General features: G+C 36.0%; 4 protein-coding genes across 4 annotated transcripts; 3 read left to right on the forward strand and 1 right to left on the reverse strand.

Moving 5' to 3' along the window:
• The first annotated feature begins 756 nt into the window (after nucleotides 1–756).
• LOC119673342 lies at nucleotides 757–1,554 on the forward strand. Its single transcript, XM_038084607.1, has 2 exons — nucleotides 757–988; nucleotides 1,042–1,554. The coding sequence occupies exons 1-2, from the start codon at nucleotides 816–818 to the stop codon at nucleotides 1,514–1,516; spliced, it is 648 nt and encodes a 215-aa protein (XP_037940535.1). The 5' UTR covers nucleotides 757–815; the 3' UTR covers nucleotides 1,517–1,554.
• A 2,709-nt stretch (nucleotides 1,555–4,263) lies between these two features.
• On the reverse strand, nucleotides 4,264–5,343 carry LOC119689296. Its single transcript, XM_038104094.1, has 2 exons — nucleotides 5,178–5,343; nucleotides 4,264–4,655 (listed from the first exon to the last, which is right to left on the reverse strand). The coding sequence occupies exons 1-2, from the start codon at nucleotides 5,341–5,343 to the stop codon at nucleotides 4,264–4,266; spliced, it is 558 nt and encodes a 185-aa protein (XP_037960022.1).
• Nucleotides 5,344–13,652: 8,309 nt separating this feature from the next.
• On the forward strand, nucleotides 13,653–17,039 carry LOC119689302. The gene is made up of 6 exons (XM_038104106.1): nucleotides 13,653–13,704; nucleotides 14,525–14,680; nucleotides 14,747–15,490; nucleotides 15,549–15,684; nucleotides 15,797–16,336; nucleotides 16,421–17,039. Exons 1-6 carry the CDS (start codon nucleotides 13,653–13,655, stop codon nucleotides 17,037–17,039), a joined length of 2,247 nt encoding a protein of 748 aa, XP_037960034.1.
• A 1,277-nt stretch (nucleotides 17,040–18,316) lies between these two features.
• LOC119689310 lies at nucleotides 18,317–18,778 on the forward strand. The gene has a single exon (XM_038104115.1). It carries the CDS (start codon nucleotides 18,317–18,319, stop codon nucleotides 18,776–18,778), a length of 462 nt encoding a protein of 153 aa, XP_037960043.1.
• Nucleotides 18,779–22,658: the final 3,880 nt, after the last annotated feature.

A 22,658-nucleotide genomic window follows, 5' to 3' on the forward strand; every position in this document is an offset into this window, starting at 1 on the left:
CAATATAAATAAAAATATAATTAATTAATTAATTCAATTATTCTACAGCTGGTTTATGATTTCGTTCTAATATATACATACAGTAAGTAAAATTTTTAATAACAAAACTCCAGAAAAATATGCGAACAAAAAAGTCAAGTACGGCTTTGGATCAGTTGGTTAAGGTGCGTTGATTCTGATCACATTTGGCAGGACCCGAGTTCGATTCCTGGTACTTGCAGTCTCAAAAATAATTATTTACGAATAATTAAATACAAGAATTATTTCCAAGACCACTGATGAAGGGTATTTGGCAATACTCGAAACAGCTGTATGGTCAGCCAAAAACTCAATTAATTAAAATAATTTAAAAAATAAATTTTTGTTGTTGTTTCACTTCTGTTCGAAAACCTCTTTATTTATTTAATAAATTAATTTAATTTACTTTCTGTACACAGAGTTTCTGTGTTAAGTGTATATTTGCGTGCAATATCGTACCATTTCTAAATTTGTTTAAAAATAACTTTTTTCAAAAAAAGTTCATATATCCCAATTTTTATTTTTCTTTATATATGAAAAATACGCTACCGAATTCTAATTTCCGTACACCAATCGAAAAATTTTTCAAAAATTTACAAAGATAATGCATTTTTATAGTTTTATTTCTTTAAATACTTCTGTATTGAACTATTGATATTGATATTTTATATCACTTAACTACTTTTTGTTATTTATATTTTTGATATCAAAATCCAAAAAAAATAAACAGTATACTTCATTTCCACTCCGTTTCACGTATCTACCTGGCTATCCTCCATTAGTAAACTACCTGGCACATGATATGTGTTTACAAAAGTATTTTGTCCATGGTTACGAGAAATAGGGAACTTCATGTCACAGTGGTGGCGTTGCATTTGTTATTAATAATATCTTCAGCATGGGCATTAAAAAATGTAACCAAAGTGGCTCATCTCTCTGTGGCGGTGTTTACCATATTGCTTATATACAGGTAGATATATGTTAATCCTGTTAACTTAATTTTCAATATATTTTCTTTTTAAGCATTCTAAGTATAATACGTTACTCACATCCCGCGGAGGTTTGTAGGAAGTCTTGGAAACAAATTTCTGTTTATGGGCAGATATTTATGTTAATGTTTATATTATTAGATATTTTGAAATTTTGTAAAACTTTGCATAAATTTTGGATATGTTCTACTGGTTATATTATGATTTTGATGGCAGCCATTTTCACTCTGCAAATAAAGGTTGCCTATTTAAGAGTCCTGTACAACATTTCAAAACATGTTGCTGTAATATGGATGTGTGTTGTTTTGGCAGTTGTTGGATATAAACATATGGAAACTTATTGGACTTTTGGTTTGATGGTGCTTATTGTACTTAACCATTTCATGTTTAACAAATTATCGCTAGTTTATGATATAACGGATATAGAAATAACAACAATTTGGTTAAGTTTTTTTATATATTTTGCACAAAATGTAGTTAATGAAGTAGCAGTTTTACATACACATTAAAATCTATAAATTTGTAACTGTTGTATTACGAAACTATACATATTTTATGTTTTATAATTTGGATTTAATGGCAATGGTGGATGTAGTAAAAGCGTAATTGAAATTAGTCTGGATTGGAAATTTGGATCACATCTCAAAATTCCAGGTCCTTGTCGTAAAGCATACTGATAGTTGCGTGAATATCGTCACTAGCCAGAACACTGTACCATAGTGCACCGAAATTAATACTTACCTTCCCCAAGTGGGTGATTACTTTGAGGCTAAGAACCATTCCTGCTGTCAATAAACCGAACATCGTACGTGTGATGGTAGCATGCTTAAGTTTTCTGCACATATTGCTATGTTCAGTAGTTTAAAGATTCTCAACAACAGGCTGTTCATGGGTAAAACAAGGAAAAATTGTCGGATACATAGAGCAATTGTTAAGGTCAATGTTACAATCCACAGCTCTGTTAGCTGCATGCTGTCATCATGCGGTATCTGAAATGATCTTAGTAAAGCAACATAACCAATTGCTGTCAAAAATATTTAATTTTGTATATATATATCTTTTTGTAATATTTTTCAAGAGCCCTCCTCAAGCAATATCTTTTTCGACATCTTTGCATTAAAACAAATCTTTTGGCAGCTCTAAAATCTGCCTAAAATCTTCACTGATGAAAACTGGTTGGAGCAATTCCTGACATAGCCCACTAAATGTCTGCATACAGGTAGATTAGGTTAGGTGGATATTGAAATGTTTAGATGTCACTTCCAATAACTTAAGTAACAATTCAATCGAGAGCGAGAGAGACTTGTTTGTTATTTTTGTATTTACCAATAATATTAATACATAATAATATACAATTTAAGTACATAACATTATACCTTAACCCTGGACGCATAATGTACGTAAATTTGACGTACACGTTTTCGTTTTTTACAGTTATTTCATTTTTGTGTTCATATATTGGTCTCGCGCTCTTGATATGTTCAGTCGGGATCTAACTCTTGCGTAAGGTATATGATAAGTGTCGGTAAGTCATGACATAAGTTAGATATTGAGTCGTTGTACGTCATTTTTACGTATGATTATACTTTGTGTAACTCTTATGGCTAATAAAGTATTTTGAAAAACTTTTATTTCTTTCAAATTTCAGTAAAATTTTAATAGAAATGGAATCAAAGAGATTTAATATTGTTGAAATATTACAAAAAGATGAAGAAAATGACCAGAAAGGTGGAAAATCTAGTTCTAGTCGAACATATTGTGCATTCTGTTCATATAAGAAAAAAAGAATGACAAACATTAGATGTAGTTCTTGTAAAAAGCCGATTTGTAGAGAGCACAATCGTGATACATGCTTTAAGTGTATTTCTGCATAGGATTAATTATTATTATATAACTAAAATTAGCTGATTTGAACCAAAGTTCCTATACATATAATAATTTTAATTATTTTCGTAACATTTATGACGATCTCAATATGACTTGCTATTTGTATAAGCTAACTTTAAGTTGTTCATTTTATAAGTATATATAAATTTCATTTACTTTTTTGTTTCTATTATTATTTTTTGATTTATTCTAAATAAAAATAAAAAAAAAATATTAAGAAATATTGAAAATTTACTCTTAATACATAATTTTGAAAAATGCAATTCCTTTTTAAGTGAAAATCATTGGCATATTATATTTATTATGTTTATTTAAAAAATGTGTTTGAAAGTATTACTGTTTTGTTTTAATTCGAATAAATAAATACTTCTTTAAAAACTTGTAAAAAACTTGCACACATTTAAATTAATTTAACGGCAAAATATAAACTCTGAAAATTGCACGTCATTTTTACGTATGATTATTCTTAACGTTAGTAGAATTATGATTATACGTCCAGGGTTAATGAATACCCCTTAAGCTCTGAAATCTTTCGGTTGAAATCGGGATACGCATTTTCGTGTGCGTTCACTTCTGCGCACGGTGGGTGTTTCTTGAAATTGCTGAGCTGCATTTCTAACTTGAAAATCTTGAGGTAATTGTTCTTGTGACGGTTCATTGATGGTTTACTGCTGCTGTTGTTTTGATGGTTCATTGGCAGTTGGTTGTGACGGTGTTGACTGGCGCATTCAAAGTTGCAATCGTTGCTAAATTTTGTCGTCACTGGCTGCTTTTTTGATGATTTTGTAGCTGGTAAAATTTGAGTAAAAAGCATTTGAACCATTCTGCCGTGTAGCAACTCTGCAGGAGACTTATTGTTGGAATTTGGCATAGAGAGGTAATCACTAAAAATTTGAGGACAGCGTGCCACTTAATGAAGCAGTGGCACGCTGTCCTCAATGTTTTTCTTCACAAATGTCTTAAAAGTACGCACAATACGTTCTCCTAAGCCGTTTGAAGCCGGGTGAAATGGCTGAAATGGCTGTCGGGACATGTTTAATGCCATTTTCCAAGCAAAATTCCTTAAACTGTGGGGATGTAAGTTGCTGACTGTTGTCACTTACTAACGTTTCCGGTAACCCCTCTATGGCAAAAATTGATGTTAACGCCTTTATTGTATGACAGTTGGACAATGTACGGATATTTGGAGAATGCCTCGACACATACGAGCCACATATGTTGATTGAATACCAGTCCGGCCGATGAGGACGTATTGCCACGGACGTTAAGCTTCGGGCCACGAGCTAAATTCCTTTGGTGGACTGGCTGACGTTGTTTTACATATGTTGCATGACGATGCGAGTGTCTCAATATTTTTGTCGATGTCCGGCTACCAGCAGTATCTTCGAGCTAATTGTTTCATTTGAACTACGCCCCAGTGGCTTTCGAGCAACAGTTCAAGAGCGCGTTGGCGCAGTTTTGTGGGAATTATAAATCGATTTGAATGGCCCTGTAAGCAAATAATGTTATCAATAATAACTAAAGAAGTATTACGTTGGAAATAGGGCAGTATATCTGCCTGTTGTGGTCCTACGGATGTAGGCCACCCTTGTTGTATGAAACGGTGAACTTTCATGAGAGTTATATCCCTCTTCGTAAGAAATCGGATAACCTCTGCATCAATTGGGGTATCCAGCTCTTCGAATGCAAAACAATTGTTCTCTTGATCAAAGTTGTTATCCGGACCTTCGGGTAGTCTTAAAAGGGCATTCCCGTGTTGTACTGTAGGTTTGTATTTTATGTCGAACTAATAGGCCATTAGAATTATTGGCCACCGTTGTAGTCTATTTGAAGTTGCTGTTGGCAAGTATTTTCCTGGATTAAAGATACTCACCAGTGGCTTGTGGTCGCTGAATAGCGTGAACTTATGGCCATACAAGTATTGGTGAAACTTTTGAACACCAAATACAATCGCAAGCCCTTCTTTTTCTATTTGACTATACCTTACTTGATGAACGTTGAGTGTCTTCAATGCGAATGCAATTGGGCGTTCGCTGCCGTCTGCGAAGATATGCGAAATTACTGCACGAATACCTGATAATGAAGCGTCTGTTGCGAGAATTATTGGTAAGTGCTCCTGAAAGTGAACTAATTGTGTTGCGTTCACTGTATGCTTCTTTAAAAAGTTGAACTCTTCATGTATGTGTGTCCAATTAAATCGAATATTTTTCTTGCGAAGTAGGTTTACCGGAGCAGTGAGTTGCGACATATTTGGAATGTAATTATAATAATAGTTTATCTTACCAATTAGAGATTCCACTTCTTTGAGATTTTCAGGCCGTTTTAAGTTTTGAACGTCTGTTACTCCTGATGGTTCTGGCAAAATACCTTCTGCGCTTATACGCCTTCCTAAGTAATCAATGTGGTTTTGTAAAAAAACTGCATTTGTTCCGTTTGCACCTGATGCCATACTTCTTAAGTATTGAAAAAACCTGATCTAGTCGTTGTACATGCTCCTGTAGAGTGGTTGACGCAACGATGATATCATCGAGGTAATTTCCACGCAAGGTATCGAATTCTGCAATTCGATACCTTGCAGAATTTATTCCAGATGTCTTTGAAACATTGACGGCGCACTAGCTATACTATTGGGCAATCTTTGGTACTCGAACAGTCCATTTGGTGTGTTCACAACGACCAGCTTTTTTAAGTCTTCGTCTAACTCAAGCTGTAAATATGCATCTTTTAAGTCAATTTTAGAGAAAATATGGCCATAGCGAAATTTAATAAAATAACTGCTCCCGTGTAGGTAATGAAAAACGTTCAACTTCGATTTGATTATTAATAGTTACTTTAAAGTCCCCGCAAATATGAATACTGCCGTCCTGCTTTGGTGCGAGAACGATTGGAGAAGCCCAATTGCTGAACTTAACAGGTTTCCAAATACTGTTTTGCACTAGTCGATCAGCTTCCACATTAAATTTTTGAAGTAGCGCGAATAGCCCCTGACGACATTTAAAATATTTTTGTACAGCTGTTGACTTCAATTTAATGCTCGCTTTAAAATTAGAAATCGGATCTGTTGTCGATTCAAACAATTCTTGGTAATTTGTTAATAATTTTTTACATTCTTCTTCTAACATGATTGAGTCCTGAATAATATTATTAATTTGTCCAATATCGAAATTAAAAACCTCAAATAAATCCATGCCAAATAAATTTTGACCACTTTCGACTTTAGCAATAACCAGCACAGCTTGTTTTTTTAATTTTCCATATTTTATTTTTTTTTCGCATTTGCCTAAAGTTTCTATCACCTTTTTACTGTAACCATAAATTGGACGTGTGCAACTTCGAAGTTTTGACCTGCCTAACTGATTAAATGTTATTTGCGTTATGACCGAAACCGATGAACCTGACTCCATTTGAAAAATTATTGTTTTATTTAAAATTTCCACGTTAATATATTTTTTCTTTTTATCTTTTACTTTTTCTACTGTCGTATTATAAACACTTTCAATAACTTCTATTGCGTTTGCTTGCGCACTATTATTTTCATTATTTTTCGCTGTGGCTTTTAATTTTTTTGTATTTGTTGTTATTGTTGCTTGAGCACACTTTTGCGATATGTCCCACTTTATTGCAGTCATAGCAAACGGTTTCTCTAAATTTGCAGTCGCTACGTCGATGAGAGTCTCAGCAGCTGAAGCATTTCTTCTATCGTTTGTCTTTTTGTGCTCTGTTTTTTGCATGTGACGACGTGATTTCATTAACTAACGGCAAACTCTCTTGGGGTTGTTGTTTAATAGAATTTGTAATAGAATTTGCATTTGTCGTCGGATTAAAAGACTGCAATTAATAAAACATCTTTCAATGTAGGTTTTAATTACTGAAGTGCTGCTGCTCTTACGGTGTCATGAGGTGTATTAAGAATTAACATGTCCCTAATCATTTTATCAACATATGATTTGGTAAAATTTTCACCTGTACATTGAAATTAGCATTCTCTAGCTATTCCTTTTAATTTAGCTACCCATTCCATGTATGTTTGCGTTGGCTTCATCAAGCATTTATTGAAATTATATCGCGCTGCTACCATATGAATTTGTTCTTGGAAATGTTCCATCAGCTTTTGCACCAACTCTGCAAATGGGATGCCCTCTAAATCATTCTTCCCGAATAATTTTTTCAATAGCTCAAAAGTCTCTCCACCAACCCATGTTAAAAAAAACGCTTTCTTTTTGAGCTCCGTGGTGACTGCATACGCCGAAAAATGTTGAGTCATCTGCTGCATATAGGATTCCCATTTAGTGTGCTCCTTTCCGAATGCTGGAAATGTTAGACCCAATGTACCTTCATTATTATTTGAAGTGACTCCCCGTAGTATTGTTTGCGAAAATCGTTTCTGGTTATCCAAAAGGCCTTTCATAAAAGCATTCTGATCCGATATTATCTTAGCAATCTCGTCCGCCATATTGCTAAAGTTTTTTGTTTCGCGATCACGTGGTTTACTTCCGTTCGTTTGGCCTCGTCGCCAGTGAAATGTTTAGATGTTACTTCCAATGAAGTCTGCCTTGAACTGCCTTGAACTGATTTATCATGTATCAAATTACAAAATATAACTTAAGCTGTTGCTTATTCAATCGAGAGCGAGAGAGACTTGTTGTTTGTTATTTTTGTATTTAACAAATAATAATATACTTAATATTAATACATAATAATATACAATTTAAATACATAACAGTTATGACGTTTGATGGTACAACTATCAGTACTTTCACTTGGAGTAAGTTTTTGTACATTTTAATGCCTTTAAAATTGCACAGAAGAGGAAAGTTGCACGAACTGTTATCTCCGTATATTATCTTTCCGACAAATCATTAAGATTTTCAGATAAAGCTGAGAAGATCCGACAAATCCATTTTCGTTGTCTCTACCAGATTTGTGAAGATACAATATGCAATGCGTCGAAGTCAGGATGTGTCTGTAGTCCTAGAAAAATAGGTAAAAATAGTTGCTGAATTTTATTTCCTCTTTATAGTGGCACCCCAATCATTAAGATTTTCAGATAAAGCTGAGAAGATCTGACAAATCTATTTTCGTTGTCTCTACCAGATTTGTGAAGATACAATATGCAATGCGTCGAAGTCAGGATGTGTCTGTAGTTATAGAAAAATAGGTAAAAATAGTTGCTGAATTTTATTTTCTCTTTATAGTGCACCCCATTCACAATTCACCCCAGTTTGAACACTTTATTGTCTTATGTTGAACCTTTTTCGAGTTAGTGCATCTGGGTACTTTTAGTATTTGATAGCAGAGGGGGTTTCTGTAGAGCCCTACTCTTCTCAGTGACTTATTTGTGTATTCCTCAAAAGTTTCGTTATTATTTGATGACTGTAGTACGATCTGCGTACCATCCCTCGCGGCTAGTGATTATTCTGAGATTAGATAGTGCTCAGTAGGGCAGCCTAAGGCCTTCTAAGGTCTTTTAGCATGTCATTCGTGCGGATGTACCATGGCACTTTGAAGAATCTTCGCAGAACCTGACTTTGAGGAACTTGCAACTTCTGGGTAGTAGAATTGGCAACTTTACTATATGCGACACACCCATAGAATAGTGTTGGTCTGATTATTTGGTTGCCGATCAGCTGTTTGTTGTTCACGCTAAGGTATTTGAAAATTAGTTGTAAACAGTACAGTGTTTTTGCGCAACTAGTTCTTTTGACTTGTATGTGCTTGTGCTAAGTGAATCGCTTTTTAAACGTAATTCCCAGATATTTGATGCTGTTCTCCCAATTAATCGCAATGCCATCAGTTCTCACTCTCGGTGGTTGCTGCTTATGTTATAAACAGGGCTTTAGTTTTTTCGTTAATTTTTATGTTTAATTTCTGGAAGAATTCAAGGATGAGATTAACATGGTCTCGCAATGTGTTGGTTATATTTCTGCCATGTTTATCGGAATATAAGAAGCACGTGTCATCTGTGTATAATTCTAGTACCGAGGGACTTAACATTAGGATGTCAGACGTAAAGATGTTGTATAACAAGAGGGAGTGCGGAGATCGTTGACGAACACTGGCTTCTATTCCTTGGACTGATGAGATGATACTGAAATTGAACAACCAGGAAGCTGCCGAAGATTTTGGTCAGCCTGACTGGGACTTCCCTAAACCCAAACTGCTCGAGTTCATATTGCTCGGGAGAATATTAAGGGAGTTCAACGAAGTTTTAGGTCTATGGAATCACTCTTTCAGCCAACTTACCCAGAGCAGGCAGTAAGCTAATGTGGCGCCAGTTCTGCGGGAATTTCGGGTCCTTGCTGGGGTTAGGGAAGACGACAACTGTGGCCTGTTTCCAGATCTTAATATATTTATCTAGTTTAAACATACTTTTAAATTATGTTTTCGGTGAGATGGATCACATCTTCCGGTAGGTTACGTAAGCATATGTTGTTAATTTTGTCGTACCTTGGTGCAGATCTTATCAATCTTGAGATAATTAGGGCGATTTTATCACAAAAGCAAGGCAGGATGTCCTCATTAGGCTCTTATAAGCACAGTATAGTCGAGGTTATTAGACATGTTAAGGTCTATAATGTGGTCGACTCCTCTAACAAAGTGTGTTGGTTCATTAAGCACGTGCAGCTGCAGGAAGTAGTGAATCGCAGTTTCCGTGATGTGTATTCAAGTCACCGGCCAAGAAAGGCACTATATAGTTATTAAACTGTACTTTAAATTATCCTAGGTAGACTTGTATATTCGGTGGCATCAGCACAATAGCACTATTCCCCATTAACACACTAGAAAGCACTTATTTATTATTTTGGAATGTGTTTTGGCCGTCACGTCTGCTGCTTTGTTCTGATCAATATACTTATGTCCAGAAATCCAGCGAAGATAGATCATCTCTCTACTTACGTTACTGAAGGTGCCCTTGATGTAAAGAAGTCTGCTGACGCGTGCAGCATGAAGACTATTCTCCGTTGATATTCGCTTGAGCCATGCGTGTTGTATGTTATCTATTGTTAAAAAGGAGCCGTCATATAGTAGCACTTTCAAGACAGTAATATGACGTAGGTATGTGGTTCGACTCTGATCAAGTCAGAGTATGTCATTAACATATTAGGACATCATTAAATTTATTACAACGGCTACCTTATAGTGTTAGAGCTATCGAAGTTCCGGACAGTATCCGGAGTCTCAATGTATAACTTAAGTGGTTCAGAGAACTATTGCTGAAATTCTCTTATTCCAATTACAATACTACTTTTGTGAACATTCAAGCTGATTTTATAGCTCTTTCAGTCTTTTGGCGGCTACTTTTCACCTTGTTGATGAATTTTCTGTTGGATTTAGCTTTCAGCTATCTTAGTTCGATGTCCCAACTAACCGGCTTCGGTTTAGCTTATGACCTAGTCAGGGGACAGGCTAATTCAAACGATTTCCTTAAAATATCCATCATACGACCCACTAATTTGTCAATAACATTCCTTTTGCTTGCTTTGATTTTTGAGCGCCTCTACCGTTAGACAGTATCTTTGGGACTTTCATGAAGCCATGAGCCTTCATTTTCTCAGTTGACAGTTGTTAGAAACAGAAAAGATGTCTACCTTTAAAAAGTTGGCGACCAAAGTAATATCAGTAACTTTGTTCCAAGAAGTTATACCAACACATTTACTGTTGGTATCACTGCTACCCTAAAGCCCGTAGTCTTTTTTTGCTTTACACCATTTCCCTGAATCCAATTAGAGCATTTCTACTTTTTTCCAGAAGGTTAAAGAAAAAGTATGTATTCTGTTTTAGCAACTATACTGGCTTTACCTTGTGTGTAGAGTATGATCACGTTATTATCTGTCTATTCCAAGTCACCTTACTTTTAGTATCGGTGCTTGGACAACGGTAATATTTGTCACAATTTGCGATTTATTTGTAAAATCGAGTTGGGCTGATATAGAGTGATTAGTAGATATATTTTCCTCTATTTTCAGTTTTTCCGCTCGTTTGTTATTTATTATCTTGCGCAAGAAATCTTAGCAAATCAACGAGTATTTGATCATTCCTTTCTGCCGTTTAGTATAAAGAACCACAATTAATCAACCGCCATCATTGTGTACATTTCTGTTTCTTTTTTGCTACGATCTGTCATCCCGATGTTATTAACCACTAGTTCTGTCACTCGATGAGTTTCAGTAGGATACCTGGTGTAACGACACTCTTCGGGAGCGTTCAAATATAGAATTTGGCGGGAATATTTTCAGTCGTCGCTCTTCCAAGTAGTGGATTTTAGGCAAGAATACACATGCAAACTGCGTTCCAGACAAATACATAACAACATTGCGGAACAAACTACAAATACACAAGTAGACTCCACAGAAATAAGCCTGAAACACAATGTAAGAGTTTCGAACTTAAACAAAACCAATCCAACAGTATGGTTTGCACAATTGGAACGAATTTTTCGTTTAAAAAATATTCGAGATGATATAGACAAATTCAATTGGGTTGCAGTAAATTTGGATGAAGATATCGTGATGGTTGCTGAAGATTTAATTACGAATCCTCCGACAAATAATAAATATGAAACAGTTAAGACACGTTTGTTGGAAAAATTTGCAGAATCAGCCGAATCCAAATTGCGGCGCCTGATTTGTACACAGCTTTTCAAAGACTTACTGACCAAGTTAAAAAGCTGCAGGTTGAAGTTAAACAACTCAGAAAAACAACCACGAGTCGCAACGGTTCTCGATCACGCTCGCCCAAAACTTTAAGCGATGTCAACGGTCAACAGCGACGTCATAACAATTTGTGTTACTACCACACCAAGTTTGGGGACAGTGACACCAAGTGCAAGCCAAGCTGCTCATGATGGGCACCGTTAAACTAAAAACTGTCGTCAAGCATACTGGTTGACTGCAGTCGCAAACAACTTGACCACATAACCAGTGATTCATCAGTAGCAGAAATACAACCATTCATAAATAGTAAACGTCTTTTTGTCACCGATTGCAGATCATGTTTTCGTTTTTTGGTTGACTCGGGCTCAGTTGTATCAGTAGTGCCACGACATTTGGTGAAATTCAAAACAACACAAAGAAAGCTCCAACTATACGCAGCGAACCAAACTCTCATCACCACATTTGGCAACAACACAATGGAAGATCATTTAGGTGACAATTTATCATCGCAGATGTCGAAGTTGCTATTATTGGTGCTGATTTCTTAAACCATTTTCATTTGTTAGTTAATCTAAGAAGCAAACAACTTATAGACGACGAAGCTTAACACATAAGGTGGTCTTTTAGCTTCTCCGTTATCAATCATATCTACAATAGACGAGACAGCCAAGTTCAGCTGTTAATATTACACGACCAGTGTTGAAACAGTAATTTCCCGACGCTCAAAAGTATGTGGTGATTCATCAAATTGAGACATGAGGCAACATTGTGTTTGATCGTCCCAGAAGGTTATCTGGACAGAAACTTGCTATGGCAAAAGCCTAAATCACTTTATTACTGGACCAAGGTATTTGCCGTTTGTAAAAAAGTCCAGGGGCAAGTCCTCTACACATGGTGGCGAAAAATAATGTTGGTTGGCGTGCTTGTGGTGACTATTGAAAGTTGAACGCAATAACGATTCCGGAGAAGTATCCTATCGCTCACGTGCATGATTTTGCGGAAAAGTTACACAACAAAACATTGTTTTCAGCATTGTTTTCGACTTGGTGAAAACATATTACCAAATCCCAATGGCATAAGACGACATCCAAAAGACTGCCGTGAACACACCTTTCGGCCTGATTGAGGTCCAATATATGCCGTTCGGATTGAAAAACGCGACGCTGACATTCCAACGTTTCATGGACCAAATTAATAGCGGCGTTGATTTCGTGTATTTCTATATTGATGACATTCTTATAGCTTCAACGTTTACAGAGGAGCATGTTGACGAATCAACCAAAAACTAAGAACTAGGTCATGAGTTAATCGCTCACACCTGTTGCTTAATTTTTTGGTTGACGAATCAACAAAATATTATGAATTAGGTCATAAGTTAAGCGGTCGCATAGGTTGCTTAGAAAGCAATCTGTGCGAATTAAATAATAAATTAATTTAAGTAAATATTGTACATCTTGCAATTATTATTGCATTTTACTTTGTATAAAAGAAGAAACAATTTTAAATAAAAACAGTTATTGACTTACAATCAATATCTCCGCATTCGTATATTGTTCCCCCCACCAGTGGTAAGAAACTTATAGTTTGGTAATGAATATCGTTGTTCATTTTGGTCCTTCGAGCCGGATATTTGAAATTTCCCCCACCAGTGGTAAGAGTTTCAAATATACCAAACTAAGAGACTTAAGTCTAAGATTAAATCAAGTACAAGCGTACCGAGGCTTTTAACATCGGAGTGAAGTAAATACAAGCGTACCGAGGCTTTTAACATCGGAGTGAAGTAAATACAAGCGTACTGAGGCTTTTAACATCGGAGTGAAGTAAATACAAGCGTACCGAGGCTTTTAACATCGGAGTGATGTAAATACTAGCGTACAGAGGCTTTTAACATCGGAGTGAAATATATACAAACGTACCGAGGCTTTTAACATCGAAGTGAAGTAAATACAAGCGTACCGAGGCTTTTAACATCGGAGTGAAATAAATACAAGCATACCGAGGCTTTTAACATCGGAGTGAAGTGAATACAAATGTGCCATCGGAGTAAAGCAGAAGTGTACCGAGGCTTTCAACAAACACAAATCAATTACAAATAGAGGACATCATGGAGAACGAAGAGATAGACCAAGCTATCCAACAACAAAAGGAAATTGAAGGTGAGATCCAGAGGATCTGGATAAATTTTAAAAAGGGTTCTACCACAAGATACTCAAGACAGTATTTTGAGACGCGTTTGGAAAATTTGCGTCAGAAATGGGACGCATTTGAAGACAATAATGATAATCTGATCAAAAATTTGATCAGATCATGAATATATCACAAAAAATTACTTTGGCGAGTTACAACAAAGACGGAATGAAATCGAGAATCGATTTAATAATGAATTGAAAATACTAAAGCAAAGAGAGCAAGAAGAAGCTCGGTCATCAAGGAATCAAGACGTAAGTATCAATGACGAAGTCACCATCACCGAGCCATGTGATATTACGAACAAATGTTGAGCAACCTTAAGTACAAGTCTGTTGCAGATCAAAGAGACAATAGACTTAACGAAAAGTATTAAAACGTTACAGTTTAAGTTTGAAAAACTAAAGAATTGTTGGCCAAAAATATCAAAATTACACGATGAATGCCTGCTCAGCAATGATGCAATTGACTATGGAGATTTCATTCAACTGGAATCGATATACGAAGGAGTATATATTCAGTTAGAAGAAGAACTGAACGTTCGTAGTCAAAACGTTTCAGATACAAGAACACCTGTAAGTAACAATATCAAACTACCACCGTTGAATGTACCAATATTCAACGGCAGATTTGAAGAGTGGTGTCCATTTTGAGAACTGTTCGACAGGTTAGTTCAACAAAACCATAATCTAGTGGATGTAGAAAGAATGCAGTACTTAAAAGGAAGTCTGTGGGGAGAAGCCACGAGGCTCATAAATCATTTAACAATAACGGCGAACAATTATACAGCGGCAATTGAACTGCTGAAACAAAGATACAAAAATCCAGTAATACTTGTGGACAATCTTATTAATAAGTTATTGTCGCTCAGAGTAATAAGAAACGAAAATGCACAGGACTTAAAAACATTAATAGGTGCTTCTAGAGAAGTGTTATATGGTATACGTAATTTAAATGTGGACACGTCAAGTTGGGATCCACTAATAATTCATATACTGCTTCCAAAATAAGATGGTGAAACCAGAAAATTATACCAACATTCAAGAGGAGCATCAACACAAATACCAAAATCAAACAGCTTATACGAGTTTATTGAGAGCAGAGTTAGAGGATTGGAGGCAGCTCGTGACACAAATCGCGAAAATAAGAATAATTTTCGACCAACAGCTGTAAATACAAAAACGCATGTTACTACAGTGCATACGCTATGTTTGGTGTGTAATAGTAACTATCAATTAATTCGATGTTCAAAGTTTCTAAATATGAAGGTGCCGGAACGGCGTGAAAAGATTATGAGCTCCAAGTTATGTTTTAATTGCCTTCAGAGTGGGCATTTTAGTAAGTTGTGCTTGAATAAAAGAAGTTGTACAATTTGCGACACAAAACACCATCATCTTTTGCATGAACAAGTTAAAGGCAAACCAACATTCACAAATAACATAAATAAGCAGAGGATGCCAATACTGAAGAACACCACGGAGACCGAAGTGGCAGCGTCGTACAACATCCAAAAGGAAAAAACTGTTTTACTAGCAACAGCAATGGTAATTAAAAGGACTAAAAAACAACTCAATCCGATACGAGCGCTTCTTGATCAAGGATCACAATCTTGTATAATAACAGAACAATTAGCAAGATCAATCAGAGCACCATTGACCAATTATCAAACTCATGTAAAAGGTATCAATGGGCAAATAACAAGCGTGATAGCCAAATGCTCATTAGAAATTCAATCTATACATGATAAGTATAAGAGTTGTCATATCGAAACAATAGTGTTACTAAAAATCACATCACAAACGCACAAATGCAGAATTCACGCCAGAAAAATGGTCGCATATCGATGGATTGCAGTTAGCAGATCCTTGGTATGCTGAACCAAAGGAAATACAATTGTTAATTGGGTCGGACGTGTTACCAGAAGTGTTTAAAGAAGGATTAATTAAAGGGTCAGACAGCTCTCCAATGGCTCAAAACACACTATTTGGATGGATTTTTAGGACCTTTAGATGTAGAGCGTACAATCACAAACAAAATAACGTTATGCACCATGGCTTGCAGCAACAGCGATGAGTATTTAAAACGGTTTTGGGAATTAGAGGAAATTCCAAATGCAGACTTAAGAACAGTAGAAGAAAGGCGTTGTGAGAGACATTATGATTCAACTTGCACCCGCGATAAAACAGGACGTTACATCGTTAGGTTACCGCTAAAAAATGATAGAGAAACGTTAGGTGAGTCCAGAAAAATGGCATTGAAACGGTTCTTTTCACTAGAAGAACGACTTCAGAAGAATCCAGCACTAAAACAAGAGTATGTGAACTTTATGCAAGAATACATTAAGCTGGGTCACATGAAGGAAGTTAATGAAAAACCAAAGACAAAGGTATATTATTTGCCGCATTATGCAGTTATTAAAGAAGACAGCACGACAACAAAACTTCGAGTGGTGTTTGATGCGTCCGCGAAAACGACATCAGGACAATCACTGAACAGTATTATGATGACAGGTCCTACATTACAAAAGGATTTATTCATTCTATTATTGCAGTGGAGAATGTTTAAAATAGTTTTTACGGCTGACATTGAAAAAATGTATCGGTAAATACTGATTCATCATGATGATAGAGATCTTCAACAAATTTTATGGAGAAACGATCGGAAAAAAACAATAAAAGAATTTAGATTGAACACGATTACATATGGTACTGCCTCAGCACCATATCTTGCCATCAAGACATTGTTTAAGCTAGCAGAACACGAAAGAATTAATTATCCTTTGGCATGTGAAACCTTAAATGAAAAGTTTTATGTAGACGATTGTTTGAGAGGCGCTAATACTATTAAAGAATGTAAACAAATACAAGAAGAATTAATCCTATTATTGCGGAAGGGAGGTTTGAATTTAAGAAAATGGGCATCAAACGAACCGGAAATGTTGACGAATATCCAAATAAAAGTCATTGAACCAGGGTTAGAGATGCAATTTAACAACGAACAAGCAATTAAAATTTTAGGAATAAAATGGTCTCCTAAATTGGATCAATTTGAATTTAAAATAAATATCACGTCATTCAGCTCAAAATACACAAAAAGAGCAATTCTAAGTGATGCTGGAAAACTATTCGATCCATTTGGTTGGCTGTCATCTGTAACCATTAAAGCAAAAATCATGATACAAAAATTGTGGATGTTAGGAATTAGTTGGGATACAGAGATCCCACCTAATCTACAGGCACAATGGGAAGAATTTAAAAGTTCAGAAAATTACCATGAAAAGATGGACACAACATTCAGAGAATAGTTTAATCGAGTTAGATGGATTTGCAGCATATCAGAAACAGGATATGCTGCAGTTGTATACACAAAGGTTATCAATGCAGAAAGGGCTACAATATCCCTAATAGCATCAAAAACCAAAATTGCGTCTATTAAGCAGGTGTCATTAGCCCGATTGGAGTTATGTGCAGCTGTGCTATTTACAAAGTTAATTAATTATATTCAGAAGAATAACAAGATTACCTATAGTAAAATTATTGCATGGTCAGATTCAAAAATTGTATTAAACTGGCTAAAGTAATACCCAAACAGATGGACTACGTTTGTAGCAAACAGAGTATCGAATATTCAGGATACGTTTAAGGGGCAATTTAGATTTGTTCCAGGAAAAGATAATCCAGCAGATATTCCATCAAGGAGAGTGTATGGTGACAATCTTATTTCAAATACATTATGGTGGCATGTTCCAAATTGGTTAATAAAAAATGAAGGAAATTGGCCAGAAAATGATGTAGTAATAGATTTGAATCTTATTCCAGAAACCAGAAAAACTGCAATATGTACCGTCGTGAACGTTACCAACGATGAAGAATTTATTAATCGATTTTCCTCATTAAACAAACTTCTTCGAGCTTACTGTCTTACATTCGTTTATAATTGTCAAAGAAAGAAATCCAAAAGAAAGTTCGACAAACTAACGACAGACGATATCGATGCAGCGGAAATTGTGTTGGCGAAGCAGGTGCAAAAATGTTTTACAGATGACATCAGACAACTTAACCTTCAGAAACATTAATGAAAAGTAATAAGTTGTGTTCATTAAACCCATTTGTTGACAGTGCAGGAGTACTAAGAGTGGGCAGCAGATTAAGAAATGCGAATTTATCTGACAACCAAAAGTATCCAATAATTTTACATACAACAGTACTTTAGCATATTAATACGATTCATGGAGGATTAATATTGACGCTAAACCACGTCCGGGAAAAGTTTTGGATTATAAGTGGAACAATCGCTGTAAAAGCTTGCATCAATAAATGTCAAAAGTGTTTCCGGATGAAGGCAAAAGGACAATCTTAATTAATAGGAAGTTTAGCGACACCTAGAGTAAATGTCTCAAGGCCATTTACACACTACGGCATAGACTATGCAGGCCCATTGCACATTAAATGCTCTCAATTCCGGGAAATTAAAACGCATAAGGCGTATATAGCTATTTTTGTATGCCTGGCAACAAAGGCAATTCACATTAAGTTAACTTCAGATCTGACATCTCAAGGATTTTTAGCAGCACTCAAACGAATGATAAGCAGACGTGGAGCAGTACATCATATTTATAGCGACAATGGTACCAATTTTACAGGTGCAAACAACATTTTACAGAAGATTCAAATAGAGAATCATTTAGCCGAAACAGGTATACGTTGGCATTTCATCCCTCCTGGCTCACATCACTTTGGTGGTCTCTGGGAATCAGGAGTAAAATCCATTAAATATCATCCAGCTAGAATTTTAGGTGACCAAAAATTGACATATGAGGAATTAAGTATGGTCTTAACTCAAATCGAATATTGTCTTAATTCACGGTCACTTTGTCCATTAACAGACAACATTGAAGACCTTAATGCACTTACACTAGGACATTTCATTGTGGGATCGTCATTGATGACTTCAACGCATAATAGTCTTATTAACTTTACAGAAACCAGCCTAAAAAGATGGAAAATTGTGCAGAAAATAAAGCAAGACTTTTGTAAACGGTAATTCCAAGACTTTGTAAGAAATATTCAACAACAGAGATACAAATGGACAAAATCAATACCAAACTTAGAAATCGGCTAGGCAATCAAAATCGACAGTTTTTGCTATATTTTTGGCATATCTCATATTAGGAACTACATTAGCAACACCCACAGTAACATATCCCGAATCAGGATTATTCATTGAAGGATTAGGCAAAGCCAAAATACAGAGAGGAACACTATCACATAACCAATCCGTGACATAATTCAAGATCAAAGGAACGTTAATAACACCATAAAACAATTAACAGTGTTGTGTACCAAGTCAAAGGCTGTCAATCCTTATATACAATGTGACGATTTAGTTTCCAATTTAAATCATGAAGGGCGCATCTTAAGAACTACCATTGATCGATTGTTGACGACAGAATCATCAGTTACAAGAAGTTCCCGAGGAATATTAGGTACAGTGTTAACAACACTTTTTGGCGTAAACGATGAAGTGTATCACGATATTGAAACGTTGGATCGAAAGCAGAAATTATTAATTCAAAACACCAAATCAAATGCTAGAATCATGATATCCACAATAGCGGCAGTAAATAACACAGAAACTAAAATCATCAACAAAATCAAAAGCTTTAGTAAAAGACTAAACGAAGGATTGCAGGCTATCAGTCAGATGCAAGGTTGGCATGATATCGGAGAAGGAAATAAACTGAACATATATGTACTTAATTCATATATAATGGCATCCAATTACATTCGAGAAGTAGAATCAAAATACAACAAGATCTTCAATGTATATTTGAAACGCAGTCATATTTATGAATTCCTTTCACATGATGAAATCAGTGACATTATAACTCGATGTTCCGCAAAAATTGGATTAGAAATGTATGTCTTGCCAATCCCGATGAACAGATTGGAATATGTTCGAGATACTGATACGTTATAATTTATGGTTATTTCACAATTAGCGATATAGAAGAATATGAAATCATTAGATTCAACACGATTCCGGAAAGAATTGATGATAATATATATCAAGAAATCGAATTGTTAACATCCACATTTGGCATCAATTATAGCAAGAAAAAATATTTTGACATAACTATCAGACAAATGGAGACGGCAACCAAGCTGAATAATGTTACTAGGTTACTTCACCCAACAATATTTCGCAACATTGACGAGAGTTCCAATTGTGTAATTAGGCAATTGTATAACAAATTATCATTCGATAACTGTTCGTCAAAAAGATTTCAAGTTATACAACAAGTTTGGAGAGAGCTTTGGACACCCAATGCTTGGATATTCATTACACCAAATATAACGACAATTCATGTAATTTGTCATATTGAACGTGAAGAAGTAGTTTTGAACTATACGGGAATCATCCACATCTCTCCAGATTGTATAATACACTCTAAGACTTATTCAACTTGAAGGAAGAATAATGAAAGAATTCCAATCAATCACACACCACGTTAAACCAATCAGCATTAAACATCACGATGCCAGACAAGAAAATGTATAAAATTACAAATGAAACCGTTTGTAATTTTCTTGCATCCAATTGATGCAAGACTTATCAACTATGTTTTTGTACTCCGCAAGGGATGCTCAGGACAATCTGGACCAAGTCAATGAAATATCTTGGAAAACAATAATAACCCATCAATATTGGATAAAATGGGTTATCTGGGCCACAGCAATAATGGTTGGTTGGTTGGTTGCAGTGGCAGGTCATAAGATAACTTCAAATGTACCTCAATTAGCGATTTTTCGCCGTTTTGTTACCACATTCCTCGCAAGAACCCTAGTATAGAAGAGTAGAGACTAAATCCATCCCACCGAATTTAGGTAATTTAACAGGTCTTTCATCCTTACCATTGAGCAGTCTGATAAACTATCACAAAAGTATTTTCCTAAGAACCTATGTCTTCTGGATGCTAGAGCTGGGCATTCACAGAGAAAATGTATTATTGTTTCTTTCTCCCGCGGGTTTCCACAACTTCTGCAGTGAGAGTTATGGGGAATACGCAGTTTCTCTGCGTGAGTTCCTAACCACCAATGACCAGTAAGAACCGCAATAAGCCTTGCAGTGTTTACGCGATCTTTTTTGATGAGTTCCAGAGATTTATTTTTACATATTATAAGTGGGCCACGTTAACCTGGAAGTTGCACATGACCTTAGTGCTTTCCATCTGTTATTGGCGAGTTGCAGAAAGTAAAGAAAGGTACTTCTTTTGATGGTCTCCAGGGTAATATAGACTGATACCGCCAGTGACGCATCTAGGGAGGCACCAGAGCGGGCTAAACTATCAGCTTTCTCATTCCCTACGATGTTCCTATGCCCAGGAACCCAGATGAGTGTGATATCAGCCAACCGGTTTAGCTCGTCGATTGCTTCTCTACATTCTTTTACTATTTTTGATTTTGTTATAAAGGATTCAAGAGCTTTAATTGCTGCCTGGCTGTCAATAAAAATAGCAACACTACATCTGTTCTCGATATGGCTTGCAATTTGCCGACAGGCTTCTTTTATTGCTAGGATTTCAGCCTGAAAAACCGTAGCTTCGTTAGGTATCCTAAGAGAGATATTTATATTTTTAGATGGTGCGAAGATTCCTGCTCCTGCCCCATCGCTCATTTTCGAGCCATCTGTATATATTGAAATATCGTAATTTGCTTCGAAATTTTTCCTTTTCCACTCATTTCTTGAAGGGAATATTGTCTGGAAGTTCCTTTCGAAGTCTATACACGGATTCAGATAATCCGATGTCATCCTATACAGACAATTTGGAACTGTACCTAGAATCCGACTATGTCCATATGTTCGTTCTAACCATACGCCTGTTACTTTCAGTCTTACAGCGCTATTACAAACCATGTTTTTAATGTGAAGATCAATAGGTAGCAAATGCAGCATCACGTTTAGGGCGTCCGAAGGAGTCGTCCTAAAAGCTTCTGTGATGCCTACACATGCCGTCCTCTGAATTCTGTTAAGTTTGTCGATATTATAGCTCTTGTTTAGAGCCGGCCACCATACGACAGCACCATACGTGAGAATTGGTCGTACAATTGCCGTGTACATCCAGTGGGTAATTTCGGGACGAATCCCCCATTTTTTGCCAAACATCCTCTTGCAAGAATAGAAAGCTACACATGCCTTCTTGATACGAAGATCGACATTGTGTTTCCAGTTTAACTTACTATCCAACAGAATTCCTAGATATTTGGCTTTTTCCGATAGTTTTAACTGTTGCCCGTTTAGTGAAGGCAACCTGAAAGCTGGTATTTTGGTTTTTGTAGTAAACAGCATCATTTCAGTTTTTCCTGGGTTAATACCTAGTCCACAACCTGTGGCCCAGGTATTTATCTTAACCTTTCCATAATGTCGCTAATTATGTTAGGGAACATACCTGACACTAGAATAACCACGTCATCCGCGTACGCTACTGCTTTCACACCTATCGTATCTAGACTGTTAAGAATATTATCCACGACCAGCAGCCACAGTAATGGTGAAATAACCCCTCCTTGTGGCGTACCCCTGCTGACGTGCTTCGTTTGTGTTATGCTGCCTAGCTTTGATTGAATAATCCTTGTTTTAAGCATAGTAACTATCCAATTTTTAAGTTCTTCCTCTAAACCTATTCTGGAAAGAGAGTCATGAATAGCTTTATTGCTTACATTGTTGAAAGCTCCTTCAATATCTAAGAAGGCTGCCAACGAGTATTGCTTAAAATGAATCGATTTTTCCACAGTACGAATGACCTCATGCAGAGCTGTTTCCGTAGATCTACCCTTGAGGTAAGCATGCTGGGATTTAGAGATTGGAAAGCGTTCTACCTTTTGTCTTAGGTGGAGCTCTATTACCCTCTCCATTGTTTTTA

Source organism: Teleopsis dalmanni, chromosome 1, assembly GCF_002237135.1.
Source record: "Teleopsis dalmanni isolate 2A chromosome 1, ASM223713v2, whole genome shotgun sequence".
Taxonomy (NCBI): Eukaryota; Metazoa; Arthropoda; class Insecta; order Diptera; family Diopsidae; genus Teleopsis; species Teleopsis dalmanni.